General features: G+C 46.4%; 1 protein-coding gene across 10 annotated transcripts in view; it reads left to right on the forward strand.

The window, feature by feature from the left end:
* The window catches only part of LOC146181752 (uncharacterized), a 43692-nt gene that overhangs the window by 12205 nt on the left and 16987 nt on the right, over positions 1–14500 (forward strand). For 6 of the 10 annotated variants that reach the window (XM_084576745.1, XM_084576746.1, XM_084576753.1 and 3 more), the window contains 7 exons: positions 1373–1714; positions 3698–3982; positions 4710–4781; positions 5799–6065; positions 8897–9934; positions 12361–12597; positions 13878–14081. In XM_084576745.1, the coding sequence (XP_084432871.1) occupies positions 1373–1714; positions 3698–3982; positions 4710–4781; positions 5799–6065; positions 8897–9934; positions 12361–12597; positions 13878–14081 (2445 nt within the window). The remainder of the gene's footprint in view (positions 1–1372; positions 1715–3697; positions 3983–4709; positions 4782–5798; positions 6066–8896; positions 9935–12360; positions 12598–13877; positions 14082–14500) is intronic. The other 4 variants (XM_084576751.1, XM_084576752.1, XM_084576754.1 and 1 more) reach the window with 1 other exon arrangement.

A 14500-nucleotide genomic window follows, 5' to 3' on the forward strand; every position in this document is an offset into this window, starting at 1 on the left:
GCCACTGGAAAATGAACTCCTACCCCTCCGATCACCAGCCAAGCGCGTTAACTGACTATGCCATGGCGGGCACGTGGGAAACATATCAAAAGCATATCTTTGCTCTTGTCTAGCATTCTTACCATCACCATGGCAACGTAGGGGCACAACGATGACGCTTTCACCTCGGTCTCCTGGGGTGAGTGTGGTGCACGCCATCTGCCACCAGCTATGAAGACCAAGCGCCGAAATGAGCACACGTCATTGCCGCCAAGCATGGCTACTCACCTCGAATCCCACATGGAAGGAGCAGTTGTACTACACTGTGTTGTCGGCGGGGTTCTGTCAAACACTACTGTACAACCAGCCCCAAAGGCTTTCTCCTTATTGCTAGGTCTTGAGTGCCTCAAGAATTTTGATTGATAACTGCATTGTACTATTTAAACTGCATTTTATTTATTTTTATATATATATATATATATATATTTTTTTTTTCAGGCAACAAGGCAACAAATAGTTATTCAGTGTACTAGGTAGAACAGTTCTTTTGTAGGCTTTTAGTTTCGAACCGCCCAATGTTATGGCGTCTCCATAATAAGGGTTGCCACAACTGCCGTGTGCTAAACCTGATAGTGAATAGGGTCTATATAATGCCTCTTGCGTTCGAATTAAGACGGTGTGCAAAACTGTAATCTGAAAAATAAGGCCTCGATCAACAAATTGCATCACAGTGACCATCAGTTAAACCCACGTGCATATGTTGGAGGGCTAAGCTGTAGGGTGCAAGCAATAACCGATTCATGAAATGACAAGAAGCAAGCCTAAATGTTTTCGCATCAAGTGCAGGAGCAAATATCAACATATGGGACGTTTGTGACATCACAAATGCTGCGTTGCCTGTTGAAAGTTGCCAATGTTGAGGTCACAAAACAAAAAGAACGCTTTTGCTGGAACAAAATGCTGCATGACAGCGAATTTCAGCACCAAACATCAAGAGTAATACACTTCGCTGGGCATGTTGGTGCGTTGCCGCTAATGTTTCAAGCACAACAACGACAGCACTCGGATGGAGAGAGTGCGAAACAGGAATCTGAAAAATAAGGTCTCAGTCAACAAGTAGCGCATGTCCTGTCGTGTCTCTATCTGTGTGCCGTCGTTGTTGCACTTGAGATATTATGAAACATCAAGAGATTGTGAAGAACTTAACAGCGAAAGTTCTGTAAAAATCTGTGAACATCACTCCCTCCCCCCCCCCCCCCCCCACACACACACACATACATACACCTTCTTACCTAACTTTTGACAATGCACCTGGCATTTTTATTTTAATACTGGACCTGGGGAAGAAAACAAAAAGAAAAATTCTTTCCTGTGGGGCTGCGTTTGTGTCCAGGGCACGTTCCTGCTGAACCAGTACATTCCGGGCTTGGGCCAGAGCCCGATCCTGATCCAGGGCGCACTGGGGCAGATCCAGAGCTCGCTGGGGCAGATCCAGGGCGTACAGCTGGCTTTACGGCCTCCCCAAGCAGGTCTGGCACTGGGGCCGCAGGCTACCTCCAAGCCTCATGGGGGACACCCAGGGCCCCACACCCCCACGCTGGTGATACCGCAGAACTTGGGACCGAGGCCCAACATCATCCTGGCCCCACGCATGGTCTCATCACCTTTGTCATTTGCCATTGCCCCTGGCCAGCCGCTGACTCTGCAACAGCTGCAGGCTATGTTGCCCACACAGGTGAGGGTTGTGTCTGGAGATATGTTCCGTGTTCCGTGTTGTGGTTCCGTATTGCTCAGGATGCACTCGTTACAGGGGTTCCAATTGCTCTACTGTTCCCAGTTAAACCCTGTATTGCCCAGTGCATCATTTGCGATACATTTGTGCTTCCGTAACTACAATCAAACCTCGTTGTGACGAAACCGTATTGGGCGCAAAAATTGTTTGTTATAACTGATATTCGTTATGCACTCAAATCACTGCATACAAGTCTGCTAATAAACCCAAGGAAAAAGCACCCTTACATGGACAACAGAAAGATGCAAAAACATGCAATCTTTGAACTAAGGACTTGGTAGAAACATGAAGTCTTGCCTTCCGCTTTGTGTTGGAGCGAAAAAAATTAGCTATGGTGTAGCTTGTAGTTAAACCTGGAGTTACGTGAGAGCAATCTGCACGGCTACGCAAAGGTTCGACTTGAAAGTAAAGACATGGCTTTTGAACATAGTAATTTAGTCTATGGTTTCAGCTTTATTTATGCCATAGAGGAATCAGTTCACGTATGAGCACCCCTTGCCTCTCATCGTTGACCATTCTCATTCGGGTGTAGAAGACTTCTAGCGTCTCTACGTCAAACTCCGGGGCACACCGCCATCGCAAAGTTTGAATGAACCATCTGTTCTAGCAACTCGCTGTTATCATTGGCCTCTACCAACTACTGAGCTACCTCCTCCTCCTTCTTCTTCTTCTTCTTCGTCTTTGGACGGGCATGACAAAATGGTGAGACTATGGCTAAAAAGTTAACAAGTAGGGGTGTCGTCCCCGCGCACAAACCAATTTATTGAAAAATGGCACCTTCTTGGACATGTCGGCAGTCTGCGCTGTTTAGAGCTCGCTCTTTCCGGTTCACTACCATCATCATTATTTGCATCATCTGCAGGAATCAGTTGACCGATCGTTTCATTGTCGGTCAGTTTAGGTGCCAGAGTGCCCTACCGAAGGTGTTATGAGCAATGACAGTCCTCGGGGGTGACATCGGAAGTGTCAGTTGACGCAGTGACAAGGCAAAAGTGCTTTTGATCATACTTCCGCGGCAGCGTCCTTTTTCTTCACCTGCTCTGGACCGTCCTAAAGGTCTTGATTTTTGTCTCAAGTGAAACTGCTTTGCGCTTCTGCGTCTCCATTTTGTGGAAAAAATTCAACTCGCGGAGTGCGGTGCACGGGTCGGTTGAAATCTTGGCGGCAGCGCAGAGTTGGATGCTAGTTGTTGCTGCTGTCCAAAGATGGCACAGCATGCAAATATGAGCAGTGGGTGATTTAAACGATCGAAATATTGCTTTTACTGAAGCTTTTCCAGCTTCCTTAAGCATTTTTAGCCATGCCAATTTAAAGAACTACTTCATATTAACTGATCCAGCATTAAATTTTTTTTCCTCGTTATACCAGATAGAACTCTCATTAAAAAAAGACATGCACCAAATGAACTTTGCTTTTGCTTTATCTTATCTGATGATTTGTTATATCTGTGTTTTGTTAACGAGGTTCGACTGTACATGAATTAGTAATATAATTGCAGAAATGAGTATTTAAAGTGTGTTTATTATAATAATAATAGTAATTTATTTCTACCTCCAAAATTAGACTGATAGAGGAGCTGCGGTTTTTAAAAGCTTTCGTGGGCAGCTTCACTGAGCCGCAGCCCCTTTATACTAAGCGCACTGGAGCAGATTTCGGATCAGTCTTGATCAGAGTTTTCTGCCAGAGATGCAGGAGGCTTACTGTGAAATAAAATTTTAAAATAGCCTAAAACTATAATGGTCGTTAGGCTATGCTGACAAATGCTGGAGCAGTTTTCAAATTTCGTTTAATTTACTGTATCAGCCTGCCTACTCGAATGCAGTTTTCTCATCTTCACTCTGGTAGAAATGATCGAGATTAGGTAAACATAATTGCTCTACTGATAAGTTGGCTCTTCAAAACATGCACGATAACCTCGCATTGCAGACCATGCTGGCCCAGCCAACACTGGGCGCGTTCCAGACGGACCAGCACCATCAGTCACTGGTGCAGATTCCCACGTTCACCCAGCCGCAGATCCTGGCGCACGACCACCACCACCACCATCATCACCATCACCACCACGGTGCCCTGTCGACGCCCCTCATCTCTGCTGGCACCAACGTGGTGACCACCACACCGGCACCGGCAAACATTGTCACCCACCACCCCGTCATGACCACCACTGCGGTACTGCAGCCAGCACCGACGCCACCACAGCCCATGGCAGTGGTGAGGAGATTTTGCTTTTTGATACGACTATTTCATGTGTACTACATAAAGTAAATGGGTATTTAGGCATACCCACACCCATTCTTCAAGAGTATGCCAAACTTAATACTGTGACTGAACCTATCAATCAGAGTGAGGCAAATAGAGCATGTAAACTGTCTCTTCAGCATCATGTTATAAAGACTCTTGCTCCATGTTCGAACTGTCAGACCACAATTGCTCCACTGCTTCGCAGCTGGTATCAATCGCACAACTACCTCCAGAGTGCATAATGTACACTGATGCATCACACACACAGCACTATGGAAAGTTACCGCCCTACTTTCCCTCCCATCCTTATAACTCGTGCACAACATATAGCACGGATACATGCACCCATCTTGTCTCGGAAATGCGATATGCAGGGCAGTTGCTTCACTTCTGCTTGCACCCCTTTTTTCACGATCGCGATGCTTAATTTATTTGGCAAACAAACCTATAAAATGTCTTTCGCAAGCGTGATTGCAGTGTGCTTGAAGTTCAAGCGGTGACAATCCTCTTCAAACTCATTCCGACTTCCGTTACGGATGCCACGTGGTAGCAAACCAAGCAGCGTGGGCTTATTTGCCGATCTCTGTCGAATGGCCGCTGATTTCAGGTGCATGTGACAAACGCTGATAAAGTAATCAGGCACGCTTTCGGTTGGCTTTTGCTCTCCTGTGCCACAAGTTGTAGTGTCAAAACGCAGCAACACAAGAAGTGGAGGTCGCGCCGCGGACGCTGCACCACCTCGGGTCTTCAACGGCTACAGCTAGACTGGGTGAGCAAGTGCGCTGGAAGCTTTGTCTGCGCTTTCTTCCTCTAAAAAAATAATGCGGGTACCTCGATTCGTAAACTTCTTTTCCAAAGTTTTTTTGCAAAGTTGTGGGAGATGCTTAGAAGAGGGGGGGTACTTCGATTCGCAGAAATACGGTTTCACATTTATGCTGGCTTTCTTGCCGCCCTTAAACAGCCTAAGGCTGCTCATTCCAAATTACACAACTCATTCACTGGCTCTGCACAAAGTAGCCCTGGCTTTTGTGTAGTCACTGAATTCGCAGCCATACTTATGAGCCGCATAATACATACTCGCGTGGGTACAATAATACATCTTGACGCATCAGACATCCCGCCACCTTCTCCCTCTTCCCCCTGGTCAAGTTCCTGCCTCATGCTTGCGATAAACAGTCGATGCATCGGTAAACACATGCTCTAATTCTTACTTGTTCGTACCCTCTCACTTTGGTAGAGGAGGTGTCCGTTTGCTGTATATGGGCAGTAGTAGCTCTGGCCCTCTTTGTGCGTCATTAGTGGTGTGACAAACGTTTGCCAATGGCTGACAAGTGCTGTCACTGTGGCGCTTTGCTAGAACTGTGTGATGTGGGACATTTATTGTGGACATGCCCAGCTACGGCTTCTGTGAGGCGATGCGTCCTCAGGAAGGTAGGTCTGCTGTGAGACCTTGAATGCGACTGTCGCTAGTGGATACCTGATAATCACTTCGTCAGGAACTTATGCGAGTTTTGCTCACTTTTCCAACTTTCTCCCACATTACCTCTCCGTTTCCCACTATGCCTGGTGGCAAACATCTTGAATTAAAAAAAAAAAGCACTCGTGAACAAAATTTTATCTGAATGGTTGTGATAGATGCAGATGCATTGTCATGTCATCTCGCACCCACTTAGTGAGATGGGGCTCACTCAGCTTCAGCTGTAGCTACACATGTGAAAAATGTTCTGACGTGCTGGCCGCCCATGGTGCAAAGTGATCGCTTATGGTGGTGGCATGCATATTACAGCCCGTGACAACGCCGATGGTGTCGGCAACAGTCCAGCATCAGCAGCAGCAGCAGCCAGTGCCACAAGCATCCACCACGTCGGCGCCGGCTGCTGTGGAGAAGCCAGTGAAAGCGCCCACGGTCAACTTGGCTGAGCTTCTCAAGGAGCACGGGATCATGCCAGAATCGACGCCTCCACCCTCCCCACCGTCCAGCCAGGAGAGTGGTACCATATCGGTTGAAGTCCCCATCACACCAGCTCCTGCTGCTGTCGCAGAAAATGTTCAGGTCAGTGTTCGTTTCTTCTTGCTGATGAGTACACATGTGCTGGATGCTCCAGGACATGTGAACCGAGTTTTTAAATCAGGGCTTGTCAGACTGGGGCCTTGTACGTTAACCATTAGGTTACGAGGTTACGTAATCTATAAGTGTAAAGGTTACTCGTGTATATATATATGTATATATATATATATATATATATATATATATATATATATAGGTTACAGGTTACGTAAACTCTTAACCTATATGTGTAAAAGTTACTCGTTACCTTTACACTTCTCACCTCAGTCTATAAATTAGGGTCATGGTGGGATCTGCCAGAACCTTATTTTAATGGGGAAGCAATATTACGCTCACTAAATGAATATGGTCACCGTCGACGCAGAGCCTTTTGCTGAGCTCGGGCAAAACCAACTCTTAACTAACCCAAACCAAATCAGCCAAAGTATAATGTAGTAAACTCATGGGTGGACCCATATGGAAGTCCATCGTTTGACAAACCTTGACTACTCCATAATTTGGAGTTTTGACCGTGTTACCAGTCCTTTGACTTTAGGCCTTGACATTGATGAAATCGAACATTACCTTCAGCCTAGCCAGGTGAGACCAGCGCTTTTGCATGAAATTCTGTGATTAGCACAGCTAGACCGATGCTAATTTTTAAGGGCTGCGTCAACATTAAAGTTTTGGGAAGTAAGTAAGTAGTATTTGTTATTCCATTTGATTCCATTTTGATTCACTGCAAACTGGTGTCGTTTAAGCCGACAACAGTTTGAAATGAATCCGAAACAGCTACGATTACGATTGTTCAGAAATCGTAAAATTTCCTGTTCACCTGGACTTACAGCTGAAGATCACAACATTTTCAAAGAGCGGCATCTTGCACTTTACTCACCAGTTAGCCGGCTCTTTCTTCTCGGAATCAACAGTCGGCACACAAAGAAAACATGCATGTGGTAATACTGGACCCTGAATAAACGCTGTGTATGGGCAGCCATCAAGGGCTGCTGCAGTACAACCTGTGCACAATACCGCATCTGAGTGAGGGATTTGCTGAGTGATGCCTCCCTGTGGTACTATGTGCAGCTTGCAACCACTGATAGCTCTCACCGAACCTTCTTTAACTATGTCATTGCCTAGATTTGGCTGCGGTTTGTTGTCTTGAATTGACCCCCTTTTTTTTTTGGAACCACGAAAAAAACTATTAAATTCATAATCAGTTTCTATTATTCTTGTTTCTTTGCACCCAGAAGTTTAATAGTCACACACCATTTTATATTTTCTTCTTTTGTGATCAGCTTTCGGTGGAAGTTCGCATTCTTCGGACCATGGGGGGGGGGGGGGGGGGGGACAAAAAGTGGTGGCAGAAGCATGGCTTGAACCTATTTATACGAGCGAAAGCTGTGTTAAGCATAATTACGCGTGGTTTGACTGTTTGAATTAGGGGGACACTCAAGCTTTGCCTTGAGAGTAAGCCGCGATCGCCCCGGTAACACCACCTTTTCAACCCACGATTCTTTTTCTTCATATTTTTCTAAAGTTAGGTTTTTTTTTTTTTTTTTAATTTAGGTATTGGGGGAAGGAAGGTGCTGTCTACTTTTGGGTGGACACAGAATAGCGGACACCTGCGCCTAATCAGGTCAAGGTAACACTGCCTGTTTGAAGGTCAAGCAGCCGGACAGGCTGACCTCGGCTGATACATGGTGTAGTGAAGCTTTCGCTTCTAAACAGGCGGTAGTGATACTTTCGTTAACGCTGCGTGCACAGAAGCAGCACTGGCAGAGGATATGGGAATAGTGCAGCTGTAGCTATTGACCTGTTCATGGTGCTGTGACCAGCAGCCACAGAATGGTGGCTGGAACTGAAAGCCGTTATCTTTCGAATTTTTGTATGCTAGAGTCCAGAAACTACTCTAGGCCTCCGAAGATTAGAGTAGAAAAGCAAGCATCTCACAGAACGTGATTTCCTAAACGAAATTTGTTTTCGACACATATGTTTTCTTCTATAGCTGTGTTTTGGGGAAAAGTATTTGTTTTAAAGTGTGAGTTATTATATAGAGCCCACCTTTTGCCTTTTGTGTTGATGAGGTCCATAAAATTTGGTGGTAGATGAGTGGAGGCTCGTGGGAGACGTACGTCTGGGGGCACTGGAGGTAGGGACACTTGGCTGGGGAGCTTTACGTGCACTTACACCTACCGCTGCTTGTGCACAGAAAGAGGACAAACGTAGCTGACCTATATCTGATACTTCGTTGATTTGAGGTACTGTAACGCACCTCATATGAACGTGTACATACTCGCGACCAATATTTAAGACATTTGGAGTCCAAAAGTGTGGTTAGTTGGAAATATCCGCCAGCAAATCTGCAGATATGGAGATCATCTTTCGACCTAATTTGACGCAAGCAGACATCACCGTCACAGCCAGAGAGGTATTTTGAACCAGTTTTAACCCGCTCTTAACCACGCCATTTTATTTCTTTGTGATCGGCTTTCGACCTTTGTGGATCTACGCAATCTTCAGAGCATGTGGGGAAAAAGAAAAGGTCACCTTATGAATGCTGTGTGCAGAAAATGTACCACTTCGATTTGTTTCTATTTTCGCAATTTCTGATTCATTGTTTCCTTATTCAGAGCACATGGTCAGCAAGGCACATGTAGGACACACAGCTGTCTTTTTTTTTCTTTTATTGTTTATATGAACAATAAAGGAGAACAGCTGTCTTATGTCCTGTGTGCGCCTTTCTCGTCATCACCTCGTTGTGCTGTGCTCTGAATAGTGATGTCGCATCACCCACGACCTGCTGCAGACATGCTTTTTGGCACCTCCTCTCACAGGTTGTCGTGAGCAAGGCCCCACAAACCGTGGCAGTGTCACCTCAGCAGCGAGTGCAGCTGTCACTTGCGCACGATGGCAGCGTAGTGCTGCACCCGCCACCAGGCAGTGGTCTCTCTTCGGTGTCTGCAGCAGCACCCTCGCCAGGGCTTACGGTCACGCCCACGTCGACGAGCGCACCCGGTGGGACTGCTCTCTCGCGGACCCACTCAGCCCTCCTGGAGCGTCTCTCCGCGGCCCCGCCCGTCAGCGTGCCGGACTTGGCCTCCCTGACTGGCCCGCCGCCGCGCGTTTCTGTCAGCGCGCCCACCATGGTGGCGGCACCATCGCTCGTCGCCCCCTCGGTCATGACGCACCCGCACCAGCTCACCCTGCACACCGTCAACAATGGGCTGATGCAAACACAGCAGCTGTCTCAACCACAGTCGTACGTGACGCTGCACGGAACGGCGGTTGCCAACATGCTCTGCCACGGCGGCAACAACACACGGATCAACCACATCGTCGTCAGTCCGTCGCCTTCCTTGGGGCAGCAGCAGCACGCTCTGCATCACACGTGCCACGCTGCTGTGCCCAACGCTGTGGTAAGCTCGATGCCAAGTGCTGTGGTGCCGACGACAACGACGACAGCGGTGATGGCATCGTCATCTGGAAGGACAGCGGTGGCGACATCTATGCCGCACACAGTGGTAACATCCATGCCACATTCAGTGGTGACGTCCATGCCGCACTCAGTGGTGACGTCCATGCCACACACGGTGATGACGTCCATGCCTCACACGGTGATGACGTCCATGCCTCACACGGTGATGACATCCATGCCTCATACAGTAGTGACATCGATGCCGCATACGGTGGTGACGTCCATGCCGCACTCCGGGGTGACGTCAATGCCACACACGGTGGTGACAGTGACAGCGTGCCCTCCTGTCACAACTATGAGTGTGATGCCCACGGTGGTTGTGACATCGAGCAGCAGTGGAACGACATCGCATGCGAGTGGGAAGTGTACAGCGCCGATGAACTCTCAGAACCAACAGGTGGGAGGCCAAATCTTGCTTGGCCGGCTGAGCCAGCCATTGTCATTTAAGCCCGTCATTTTTTTTTTTTTCCCCGTCTCGCTGTTTGTTCAACCAGGCATGGGCCAACCATTTCTTGTGGAGAGTATTGAAGACTCTTAATTGGCCGCTAAACTTTGAGCTTGAACATCGGTGAGCACTTTTACTAAACCGTGAGTAGTCTAACTTGTGTGGACTCGTATACTCTGCTTAGGCAGTGCTCATATATTTATTCATGTTACTCTGGTGATGCATGCCCAATCTATTTCAAAGGGGACGGTCATTGAATTGCAAGAACAAAACATTAAATTTATGTAATAAAGAATTACCAAATGAAAGCATGAACAAAAAAAATTGTAAATGCAGAGCAGTTCTAGCAGTGTCTAAGCCTTCCTTTTAACTCTAATTAAATGAATCGTGCAACATGTTTGAAAATGTTGCATTTGATATGGTCCAGTGTAGTCACAGCGCATATTTTTGTTTACTGCTTCATCATGTTTTGACCAAATTTGGTGCATAAGTTCTTAAATGCAGGCATTATTGTTCTAAATGTCTTGTAATGTGGCATGTGAATCTGCAGTAGTAAAGGCATATTGCCATGTGACCATCTCAGTTGAATAGTTAGTCATAGACAGCAGCTTGAGTACCAATTTGAGGCCTATGCCTGGTTGAGAACAATTCATCAGTAATTGTTTTCCCACTTGTGTAAAGTGTGTTCAATGGCTAAGTCTTGAAAGTCTCGTATGGTGTGTCTTCCAACTCTTCTGTTCTGAAGGGCTAGCTCAGCTTGTTCCTTTCGTTGTTTTTTTTTTTTTTTTTTTAAAGGAAACGGTATTTCCCTTTTTATGCATTCAGGTGCAAAACCAGAGTTCAAAGAAGGGAGAGAAAAGATTTTTTGATGCGCCGATCTCTGCTGGTGCCTGCCCACAGATGTTTTCGGAACCCAGAAGCTACAAAAAAGCTGAATTTTCTTTGTTCATTGACACTGGGGCATTGCAGCCACTTCTCTTCGCTGCTGTACTTGAGGGTGTTCCCCTTTCTCCCCCTCCTCTCCCCTTGTTCCCCTTTGTGCCTCGCTCAGTGGCTCTTGGTTTAACCTCTTAAATACTGTGGCTTTGTATTTTTGAAGCAAACAGTTGGAACGGAGAGCTGACAGAGTTTGAATTCGAGGTAGGTTAGTGCCACACGGCACCGGCCGATCACTGGAATGTCGATTAGCATGACTGCTTGATCACCAGGATGTCTATGGAATTGGCTCTTGCAGTCTCAAATGCCCTTGATTGCTTCATATTACGTGAGCGTGAACGACTTGAACTCATTTGTGAAACAGTTTCATTGGCTAGCTGAGATGTCAGTCTTTGAAGTAAGCTTTGTCATCGCCAGGTTGGCTTCGTCACCGTCACTATTTACCCTTAGGCAGAATGGTATAAAAACCAATAGATTATAGGCAATAAATTTAATACACTTAGGTTAGAAACGAAAATTCAAAGGGACACCTAAGGTCTGCCTTAAGGACATGAAGCAACAGCATTAACAGTGTCCCGTTTGCTGGCTGCCCTTGTATATTCTCAGTCGTATCCATTTACTTTGCTACTCGCTTAGTTAACAATAATCTTTTATTTGCACCTCTATTACTCAGACATACTCATGATTAGTAAAAGTCCCGTCAGGAAACGCGTCATTTTGCTGCTAGCTGTTGAGAATGGTGAGGCTAACAGTGAAATGGTGTGTTTTGGGAAAAAGGATCATTTGTCACTTCAGGCAGATCAGTGGTGAGAAAGTAAACACTATAGGCCTGTGTTCTGAGCAGCATACTTATTTCTTGGGAAGAAACTGCTTTCGATTTGTCGTTGGCAGGTCAGGCTTTCTAGCGGTGCTTTTTCATTTCATTTCATGTTGACTAGTACTCATAGGGTACCTCTGGTTAGGCTGATAAAATAAGGCAGCATCTGCATTTCCTTTATTTTTGTGCGTGTACCCTGCGTGGTGAAGAAGTGCCAGTGTGTATCATTGTTTTGATGTCTTGTTAGATATTTCCTAAGCCACTACTGACAGATTGGCATTGGTAGTGGTTTATTTTTTAGTGCGCCAACAATGCAGTCCTCATATGGTGCAAAATACCAATGTCTGAAGCCTGAATCCACTACCCATCCTTCATAGGCCTCTCCTTTCATGTGGGAGGGTGATATCAAAATCAACCTGCCAGGGCCGTTGCATTCACATTACCCCTAGGCCACGCAGGCACGTTCATTTGGCTTGGTTAAGCAGGGCTTTATATGTGGTCTGGTAGCCTACGCTGTCGCGTCATACCCATATAGGCGGACGTTAAGTGTCCCCCATAATTGTTATCGCACTTAGACTGGACAGCGAGACTGGTTTCACATTGTGTTGATGTACCTCGTTGGCAGCTGTACGAGCAACTGCAGACACAGATCAACTACTTGGGCTCGTTGAAGAAGCCCACGATGCAGCAGAAGCTTCTGCTGCAGCAAATGCTTTCCATCGAAGAGAAGCTCCGGGAAACAAACAAGCCTCAAGTGAGCTCCTCGTCTAACACCACGACCACAACTGCCACGATTCCCACATCACATGCACCACACTGCATGCAACGGCACGACGGCCAGGCCAAGCCAACTGTTGTCTCGGTGAGCCCGTTGTCTCTCAGGCATGTGCTTTTGAGGGGGTTCCGTGTTGTAAACCGCTTTTTGTTAAGCGTGTCTTTATTGACCGGGACTGTTTACACCGCGTTTCTAGCACTGTCGGAATTTGGTGGTAGTTGAAATGTCAAAAATTTTTAATTGGTTGTGGACAGTATTTGCGGATTAGTTTGAAGAAAAAAGACAGTTGTGCTGTCAAGGCACCCCTGTCGTAAGCCCTTTTCATGTGCAAACTTCCAATGCCTCATCGTATATTGAGGTTGCTGCATTGAAAATTGGTGGTTTGAAAATTTCCGAACTTTCGAATTGCCTGAGGTGTTTACTGGACAGCTCAACCCCATTATAAGCCCCTTTCATTCGTAGGCTTTCATTATGTCATTATTTGTGTAATCGTTATAGCATATCCAAGCTTTTGGATTGCTTGCAGACAGTGTTCTCTGGGTTGGACTAGTGCCGCACTTTTGTCTGTTTGCTTTTTTTTTCTTTTTTAATTATTTTTATTGCCGCAGTAGGATTGGCGGATGATAGTCGTAACCATAGCGCTTGCGGGAAGTCGCGCTCCTTCCTCGCTGTCGTTTTCACTCCTACCTTGGCGCAAGAAAATAGAGAACTCATTTTCACAGGTAATTGCGGACAGAAGGAAAGAAAAAAGAAAAAAGTGACATAAGATGTATGTCAGTCACAACTGTGGGGTCATTGAACAGTCTCCGTGGAAGTGATGTATGCATCACATTTGAATGCAAACGGTGCTACTCTGCTCACGCTGAATGACCAGTTGACACTGTGTTCAGTGAACAGTGTTTTGGCATAGAAAGCAGAGCTTATCATGCGCTATAATGGTAGTCACAATTTGTTTGGATTGTAGCCTTAACAACGAATTTGCACTGTTGAATGTTGGTGAAAATTTTAAGCCTAAAATTCTTAGAAGCAGCACTCACAAGTGTTTGAGGAGTGAATGTAGTTAAACTAGGGCTTAGCTTTGGGGCCAGAATCAAGATCTGTTGAGTGAGCCACGCCTGAGTTTTTAATTAAGATGTCATGCCGACTAAGGTTCGTGGGTGGAGGACGAAAACAGTAAGAAAAAAGAAAAAAGAACTGAGTGGAGCGACTTTCTTAATTCACCTCACAAAATTTTTTCTTCAATCACCTTTGAGTCTTGATGTCGCTGCTTGCGGCTGTTGTGCACTGGTGAAATGAATGCCTTGCTCAGTGCTCTTTTTTGTTGTTGTTGTTGTTCAACAATAGTCCTCGTTTTTTTCATCGGCCAGCATCCAATTCCTGTAGCAGCCACTGTGATAACGGCGAAGCCTTCGCCGGTGACCACGATTGCCATCGCGGCGACAACAAGAACCACTGGCCGGGCCTCGCACCACAAGGTCAACCACGCTGATGTCAAGCCCAAGGCATCCATCCTGCACACTGGGAACACCGCATCCATAGTTGCCACACCAAAGGCAGTCACCCCTCATTCTGTAAGTACTATATGACCTTGATTACTGTACGGCAATCTGTGTTATTTCGAACTGGCACGGCTGTGGATGCAAGCCAGCTTAGAGAACTTCGCACCAAAAAGCTCAGGGAGCATGCAGAGCACATTTTAACTGGATCCTCCTTTTGGACCAGCTATGGCTGACAGGTAAAGTTCAACTCAAGTAGCCTGAAAGGACACCACGTCCGAGCATTTAGCTCGTAGCTAGAGCTCGGTGCTTTAATGGCCTTCACTTGACTAAAGCAACTGCTGCTGCTTTTTGCGCAATACTGTTAACTTCCACCCGAGCACTCTTTGCTGCTGCCGGGTGGAGAAAACTTTGCCTGCCTCTAACCTTCGGCTTCTCGCTCTCTTGCTCCCTTGCTCCCCTTCCCTTCCCCACCTCCCCTGCCCTTTGCATTC

This window comes from Amblyomma maculatum, chromosome 8, assembly GCF_055883805.1.
Source record: "Amblyomma maculatum isolate TAMU_Amacu chromosome 8, ASM5588380v1, whole genome shotgun sequence".
NCBI classification, from domain to species: Eukaryota; Metazoa; Arthropoda; class Arachnida; order Ixodida; family Ixodidae; genus Amblyomma; species Amblyomma maculatum.